Raw genomic sequence first — 9,364 nt, forward strand, 5'->3', positions numbered from 1 at the left:
TTTTTTTTTTGTTGATCTGCTATTATAACAAAAGCAGCGCGCATGGTGTAACAGATAATAAAAAAAATTATCTGATATATAAAAGAAAATTGCCATTAATTAAGCCACAACTTAATCAACATTAAGACAAATAAGCAATTGTAATTATTTTTATTTTAATTCTTAATTAAATTTCAAAATTGAATAGTAATGCGTGGAACATCTATCAGCAGGGATGTAACACATAAAAATATCGATAATCAGTAAAATTTATATTCAAAAGTGTTTCCATTTAAAACAGAGGTGTTATGGATATGAAATTTCGGATTTGGATATGAATACGAAAATGCGCCCCTATCCGAAATTATTCGAAATGTTTGTATCAAATTCAGTTACAGTTTCGGATAAATTTTTATTTTGTATATATGCTACTGTTCGTCAATCACTGCATTTCAAAATTATCTAAATTACTTTAAAACTCACCTACTTTAATTGCCGTTTCCATAATCTATAGATACATAGATCCTCTTCTAGTGAATTTTTTTATTTTCGTTTATTCCATAAGTTTCCAGTTCCTAGAACAAATACATGCACTTATATACGTATATACTTATATAGGCAGGATAACAGAATATGTGAATACGGAAATTAGGCAGGATAATTGAAAAACAAAAGGATAAACAAGAAACTTGTTCAAAATTAAAGTTATTGTACTACAAAAATAAAACCTGGCAATACCTCAAAGCCATATGTTTTGCAATACTATAATAACTAATAACGATTATTAGGGATTAATATACAAAAAATTAAACAATTAAATTATAATAAAAACTGAAACTATTTAAGATCAACATCTTATGTGTGACGTCATCAATAGCAGGGACTAGGCAATATTGTCTTCATCACCCTAACAGTTATTGATGGGGATGGTTTTAACCTTGAGTACTTTTGGTTTTTATTATAATTTATTAATTCTTTAATTTATTGAATATTTAACGATTGACCTTTAATAAGCAGTTCGCGAGAAATTTAATGAGCAATTGTTTGACAACTGAAAATCTTGCGAAAGGTCATAGTCATAACGGCAGCTTCCCTGTGGTTCTATGGACCCAGTTTTGTGAATCGCGTCCACTAGGTGGCGATATGTGGCGTTTTAGAAATAGCTAATTTTTGTAAAATATTTCATGGGCCATGACCTTGAGCTGCTAAGTGACAGAACCAGTGGCAGATCCAAGAAGGAGCTTCATTAATCTCTACATTTTTACTTCTTAAAAACATTGATTTTATTCGATTAAGCTAACGTGCCTTTCACGTTGAGGTTGGCTACGCCGGGATTCGTTTTCAGCAAGTAGATATCCACACAAGTGGACCTTGTTGGAGCATACGTAATCCTAAAATGTAGCATCGTGCTACAGATGGCGTTTACTGCGCCATTTGTAGTATTTTCTAAAACGCACTGTTAAGACAGCAGGTAAAAGTTGGTCTGTGTTCTGTCGGAGCTGCCTGCGACGCGCTGATGAGATCCAAAAAGATCGAAATCGCGATCCGCGTCTGGCAGGTTCGACAGAATACAGGCCACTTCGAATTGTTTTATTGATTTTCAATGTTTACAGTTTATTAGAAGCGAGACACCATGGTTAACAATCGAGTTAATATTTTTGAGATGTACAATATGAACCTAATAAAGTCCAACTTTCGCGCATTTCGGGTGCCATGAGATTTTAAAGTACCTCTACATGCCTAACGTGTACGCCCAAAATATGGACTGGTATATCTGCTAAATAAATGAGCACAAATTAAAACCGACTCTATATACTTGCTTAGTAGGTACCAAACGTTTTTGTTCTTCATAAAGAGTAAAAGTAAAAGAACTGGAGGAGTTTCTCTTATGCTATAACTCCCTCCGTTTAACGTTGCGTTTGTGTACGTATTAAAAATAATGCCCTTTTAAAATGGCCATTCGACTGGAATCAATTTGCACCAGCACTGGCACGTGGCTGCATCATTATCAGGCGTGAGAAGGGCACTTTTATATTGTGGCGTAATCACTAAATCAAACTACTACTGTTGTTGCGTATAGACTGGTCTTAAAAAAATCGTTTCGGAGACATGGAACTGTCAAATATAAGGGAAACATGATTTATATTGGAGTTTGTACTGTTTTGGATGATTTAGGGGGACCATTACAAGACTAAATAATAATAAATGAAACTGTAATCTCTGCTTTCGTACAATCAAATGTTTCTATGTAAGTTGGAACCTCCTTAAGGATGTTTGGGAGGTATGTCAAAATGCTACGAGACAAAAAAAAATTTGGAAGAACGTTCCTTATTCAATTCTAAAGGTCCTGTAAAAATTACAAATCATTCACTAAACCGAAAAAAAGTTATTGAAATTTTTAAAAATTGTTTCCAATGTTAAAGTTATGTTTGTCTTTCAATCCAGTTTATCTTTAGCCGCAAAATATTAACAATTAAAAATTTTATGCCAAATGATAGATTAATAAGTAACCAAAGAGTTGTGATTAATTTTAATTAATAAATACATTGCGTTTATTANACGATAATATTTATAATTGTCTGAAATAAATGCAATTTTAAAGTTTTAATTATTATTTAAACATATTAAAAAGTTTTACGCTCATTATTAATAGAGATTGAAACTAAATATTTTTTTGTTTCGAAGTTGAAATCAAGGCATATTCACTGCCAAAAGTCAGTTAAAATTTTTCCATATTATTCGTTATTTCTTATTTTCTTCAAAGTTTTTGGTCAAATTCCAAATTTTCTCTCAAACCGTATACTTTTTTTTTTAGTATATATAGCATTTATTTCCTCATGATATGCTGCAAAAGCTAATTAATCACGAATTTCTAATTTTATGTACTCTTGTCTCCAATTGTACCTCCCAAACATCCTTAAGTCAATTTATCCGCCGGATCCGACACTTTTTTGGGTACCGGATAATGATGCTGAGTTTTTCTACCAGAAAAAGAAAATCAAAAAACACCAGCCATAAATGCGAATGTGAGTTTGTTTGTTTGTCAGCTTTTCACACCTTAACTACTCAACCTATAATATAATCATGAAATTTTATTTTTATAAATTAGTAAGCTAATAAATTACTAATTATTGTATAAATAAATAATCAGGATGTCTAAGGTAGAGCAATTTTTCCATCATCATGACAACAGCTATATTAGATAAAAGTAAAGGTAAACAAAGTAGTAAGACAGTTTTCTTATTAAATGTGTCAATAATCAAGAAACTATAATCTTACTTAAAAATGCGATTATGGTTTGGGAAATTTTTATGGAAAATATATCTTCTAAAAACGCTTTTTGTCATACTCCTTGCAGTAACAACGATACTCTTTATCAGCCCATTACCTACGAAGATATTCAAGAAAGAAAAATACATTCATTCAACGTTTGAAGAAGAAAATTTACTGACAGCAAATGTTGGATGCGTGATTTCCAACGCCAGCGTGGACGACATATATTCATCATTAAATGTAATCCAAACTACTAAGGTCGCAACTTGTCCACCAGCTTTATTGACATCAGGAGTGTCTTCGCTGTTTTTGAAAGAAAAATCTACTGTTGATACTCTCAACTTTAACTGTTGTTATTTTGCTGGACACAAAGAACAAGAAAATATTAATTGTACTGGTATTAATTTAAGTAAACCAATGGTGGTAAATGATGAATTTATAACTGTGAAATGTTTCTCTAATGGAAAACAAAAAGTGTTCGAAGATTATTTTACTTTCGTTCCACTAGAAACACATACGTCATTGACAGTTGAAAGAAATGTGCCAAACATTCTAATCATTCTCCTAAAAGACATTTCAACAAATGAGTTTCAAAAACATATGCCAAGTACGTACAAATTCTTTAAAGACAGGCCATCGAATGCGATCGAATTCCTTGCTTTTCAACCATCAAAGGAAACTGTACAAAAACTTTTGTTTTATTTTAATAATAAGCAACACAGAGATGATCAATTTGTTACTTTACATTCGATTTGGAGAGATTTTCAGAAGTGGGGATATAAAGTAGCAGTAGCTGATAATATGAATGATGAAACTCCTTTTGGTACTGAAAGCGCGTCACCGAATTATAATCCAAAACAATTCTGGAGTAAAAGAATTTCGACCGGGCTCAATCCCGGAACACTTTGTATTGGTTCTAAACAACCCGACGATATCCTCCTTGAGTATATCCTGAAATTTACGACAACCATGAAAGAACATAATGCACCTTATTTTGGATTTTTCCGAGAAATGTATGTCAGTACGTACAAAGACAATTTACTACTAAGCGCTGATAAAAAATTTCGATCATTATTTGACAATCTTTACGAATCCGGGGCACTAAAAAATACATTCCTATTCTTTTTGAGTGAAGTCGACTTTAAAAAAGAGTATCGTCCTAAAAATCCATTCTTTTGGCTACTAGTACCAGATGGTTTCACAAAATCTGAGAGAAACTCATTCATCAACATGCAAATTAATTCAAGAGCTTTGATCACAGTGCACGATATCACCGTAACATTGAAAGATTTGCTGAAACTTTATACCGACTTCAAACCTGCGTTTCAGGATAATTTCAGCTTATTAACACCGATTACAAATCTAAGGAGTTGCGACTTATCCCACATTCCTGTCGACACTTGTGTCTGTTTTCCCATAAAGTATCAAATAAGTAACCAATTATTACTTGAAGTGAACCAGTACGTAATTAATTACTTAAATTACGAGCTCAAAAGATACCCGGAATCTTCCAAAAAATGCCCACCATTTGTCACGTTTGAGGTACTTTATGGATTTAGTCATGAAGCACCGGCTTCCAAGATTTTAAACGGAAAACGTTACATTACCATAGTGTTTAATACCAACTTCAATGTGCCTTACTGGGCCATTGTAAAGCAAATTGGTACAGATAATACTAAAATTTTTAGCATAGTGGATAGCGTCAAGCTTTATGAACCAAAACGTGGAGAAATAGCAACTTCTTGTTTAACTATAAACACACAACTTGATGATTATTGCCATTGTTAAAGAGAATTTTGAATGTGTTGTATGAATGTTATATGCTACCTTATTTGTATTTTCTAATGTTATTACTCATATTTAATAAAACTTAACCAAAACAAGAAAGATTGCAGTCTTATAACGTTGACGTCATATTATATTGGGTACTTAAGTTAGTGTTCGTATTTCAATAGAGAAGAAGTGATTCGATTGTATTAAACTAAGAAACAAAAAGGGGAAAACAAAATGAACGTTCTAACGTTTCGCCTACTTCATTGTTGCATCTGTGAATTTTATATTGCTGTCAATGGGCGACAATTTTTTGCCCCGCTAGCAGTCAGTCTGCCGGACTAACGTGGACGGAAATATAATTTTTGCAAACGTCCTTTCGGTAGGCTTAATGGTCCCATTGTGTTAAACCAGTGTTGAAAGCACGACCTGAGTCCGGTAGTGCAATAAAAACGGTGATATATATGAGCCGTCGAATTCTGAGAACTCTACTGTGAATCGGACGCTAAAACAGAATGTGAACTTTGAAACGACCTGTTCGTTCGTTGTTTCTCAACAATGACCATCGTCGATAGGTACCTCATCCACAGCCGAAAAAAATTATAAAAGTAAGTACCTCCCGTAATGCCCAATAAATTCTATTACCGACTTTAAAACCGAAACTCAGCATTATAGAAGAGCCATAAACAAAAGAAGTTGAATCATTAGATCAACGTTTTATCTTCCACGAGGTTTTTTTTTTTTCAATCAGAAAGAAACATCCACTACACAATATTTTATTACTAAAACTTGAACAGTGTTTTATTAATTTTGCTAGTAGGAACGATTAATTTAGAAAATCGAAAAAGATTGTTAAAGGGGTATATTCGGAGCGCGGCGCTAAACAGATGCGAAACATGCACGGTAGGCGCGACGGAAAAGAAAAGGTTAGAAACTTTCGAAATGTAGTGTTATAGACGAATAATGATGATTAAACCGTGGATAGAGAAGGTTAGAAATGAAAAGGTATTAGAAGGAATAAGAAAACAGAGGACTCTATGAAAGTTAATAAGAAAAAGGCGAGATAGGTTGGTAGGACACCTTTACAGGACCTTCAAGGCAGAAACAGGAGTTAAGAGGATCAGAGGTAGACCTAAATTAGATTACTGTTCGCAAATAATTAAGGATGTGGGATGTTCTAGTTTTAGAGAAGTGCGAAGATTACCTCAGGATAGGAAAGAATGGATGAGCTTGTCTAACCAGTCTTAGGACTGACGACCTTATGATGATGATGAGGTACATAATCATTGACGCCAGCTTTCCCATATGTCCTCTTCAGAGAAATTTAGCGCCAATGAAGTCAGATATGTCTTGAAAGTCCTTCGTTGGTGACAAAACGTTGTCCTAACGACTAACCATGCTTTCAATTGTCAAAAGAAAAAAACTGAGATTGTGCGAGGTCCAGACGACCTTACTGTACAAACAGACCGTCTTAAACAATTCTAGTGAGACGTTTTCGACCACCTACTGTTTAGTTCAAACCTTGCGATGACTAATTTTCACCTTTTTCGTCAATTGAACACATGGTTGGCTGGACAACACTTCGGTAGCAACGAAGAACTTCAGAACCATACTTATCAAAACCGGACCTCACCGCATTGGTGGTAAACTTCTATGTGTAAGAGTCTCTTTTGTTATAACTCATCGGAGGTTAAAAAGAAATGGTCGTCACAATTACTACACTGGCTTAAAAGGGGTTAATCAATTCGAATATGCCCATAAACCTTGATAAATATTGTCAAACCTTCCTTGTACTCTAAATAGTGAATAATCCACAACCTTACTATCTTTATACCATTTCAATTTTGACGCATATAGAACATAGGAACTATTTCTAGAGCAAAAGGATTTTCAAAGGATTTGATACCGAAACCCTTTGGGGTGGTTCAAAACAACTCAATAATGCCAATTCCTTGAGTATTAGGTAATTATGTCCTAGAGTCTCGAAGATTACAAAAACCATTGAGGAATATATGTAGCGTGTGTTATTTTGGAGATGGTAATCGAACTTTAATTTAGATATGTAGTGCAGTATTCTGACTTGTGACGTAAATTAGATGGTGACGGTGGAGGTACTATTTTTTTTGATCATCAGCCTTGCAAGAAAGGTATTTTTTTAAGAATCTATTCTTTTGACTAGAAGTATACCATCGATGATGTTTGGAAGAAATTATTTTTATTATGAAGCAGATTAATTCAAGAACTTTAATCAAAGAGTAAAAATTATCATCGTTACTTTACAGGACAGATATCAGATGGTAAGGATGTCGAAAATGTCATCAGATATTACAATAATACAACAGCTTTCAAAAGCTGGTTCAATTCGGCTTGTTCCTCAAATCATCTAATTTTCTAATATATTACGTACTTTTCAAATTTGGTGGGTTATTGCACATTTTTTCCTGGAATAAGGACTTTTGCGAAAAATGCGGGAACGGTGGAAAGGTATATATGTATATCCGATGGGTATATTTTTGCAATGTTGCGATTGGTGCATTTGTGAAAGGATGTCGCTCGTTGATGGTGAGTGCCAATCGGTTGGTTACCAACTCGTGGCGACAATAACATCTCAAAAGAAAGAGCACATGCAACGGGAATCGCGTTGCATTGGATTTTGTCGCGGTCCAGAGACCAGCCTCCAGCTCGCGGCCATTAAACGCTATCAATTCAACGTGCGCCAATCATGAGAAACCGCGGTCGCGACTTGCCGGCAGGTAGGTGGTGCGCGACATTTCCCATTGGGTGCTAATATGCACGTGTTTGTGTCACATGGACCCGATGGTGACGATCGACTTAAGTTTCTTCACTTGCTTCACGAATCCCAAGATTACAAAGCATTTTTTCAATTACCTACTGCTGATTTAAACACTACATCATTTTCACCTGGTTCTGTATCTCCTTTTAAAGATAACTGAAGTCAGCACTGGAGACTGTGCTTACCTTTTAGCTCAATGTAACAAATACCTATATTTTTGAAATACAACTTCTTTTGACGTACCTACTAACGTGATGTAATGATCCCTTTAGGAAGCATTAAGAAACTGAAGATAGTTCTTAGTCCTTATTAGAAAAAAAGCATTATCTGGGTGGTACATTATACTTATTTCAATTTTCAATGTACCATTGACTAGAAACGACAGTCGTTTTGAGACGGACAAAATGTTCACAGAAGAGAGTAAAAGATTATCTGTGGAACCCCTAGCATTTGCCTAATAGTGGTCTAAGAAAACCACATAAAAACTAATTTGGACCAGGAGAGATGGATCCGGAATCGAACTGATGTCCTCCCGAATTCTAGGCAATGTCTAAAACTCTAGGTCATGCCGCTCCATCAAAAGCAAGATAAAAAAATCGTGAACCTATTATTTCACATGTAGAGAAGGCCACTGACATAAATAACCCCTCCCCCTTAAATTTAATAGAGCAGAGAAGCAGTTAACGGTATGTAAAAGTAAGCGAAAGTTGTATCTGACTACCGTACCAGAGGGATAGGTAGGTACTAGTAAAAAAAAAAACATTGAATTGTGAATTTAGCAAGGAATTATTGTATCAACCTTTTGATCTGTGCTTGCCTATTAAGTTCCCCAAAGGAGTCCAGGCCTTTCAGTAACTAGTCCGAAACTTTAAAATAATAAACAGATTGAAAAACTATGTTCGAACTTATTGTCATCATCGAAAGATCTTCAACTAATGGTGTGACAGGCATATATATTTCAGTTTTTCATATCTTGAGTCAACCTTCGCATTTATCAAAAGAAAACTAGAAAACTTACATCACTATAATTTGTAAACAGTAATCTATAGGTAGATCTACCACTGCCCCCTTTTGCTCCTGTTTCTTTTTCTACTATAATATGTTTCTATTAAGCAGTCCTTAATGAGTATTTTACATCAATTTGTCTCGCCCTTTTTTATTGACTTGATACTCCCTATTCTCATAAGTACTTTTTCTAATACGTCTTCATTCCTATAGCCTTTTCCATCCACTGTATTTATTTTTAGCATCCTCCTATTACAACACATCTCAAATGCATCTAATAACTTTATCTTTTCCGCAACGTCCATCGTCCAACGAGTTTCACACAATTTATATATTACAAATTTCAAAAATGGTTCTCAGTACGTAGTGTAGGTTACAGGACACATGATAATAATAAGATAAATGAATTAATCGTATGATTACAAGGAACCATGGATTATAATTTTGTTCCATATTAGTTTATATTAATTATTCATTTTTGAAATTTATAATACATAAAAATATAATAGATACTTACTAATAGATAAATATTGTCAAACCTTC

At 34.1% G+C, this 9,364-nt stretch overlaps 1 protein-coding gene across 1 annotated transcript; it reads left to right on the forward strand.

Annotated features, from left to right (window-relative positions):
- Positions 1 to 3,205: 3,205 nt before the first annotated feature.
- On the forward strand, positions 3,206 to 5,078 carry LOC108740981. The gene has a single exon (XM_018475534.1). It carries the CDS (start codon positions 3,265 to 3,267, stop codon positions 5,038 to 5,040), a length of 1,776 nt encoding a protein of 591 aa, XP_018331036.1. The 5' UTR covers positions 3,206 to 3,264; the 3' UTR covers positions 5,041 to 5,078.
- The last annotated feature ends 4,286 nt before the right edge of the window (positions 5,079 to 9,364 follow it).

The sequence above is a fragment of the Agrilus planipennis genome, unplaced genomic scaffold (genome assembly GCF_000699045.2).
Source record: "Agrilus planipennis isolate EAB-ADULT unplaced genomic scaffold, Apla_2.0 scaffold105, whole genome shotgun sequence".
Lineage (NCBI taxonomy): Eukaryota > Metazoa > Arthropoda > Insecta > Coleoptera > Buprestidae > Agrilus > Agrilus planipennis.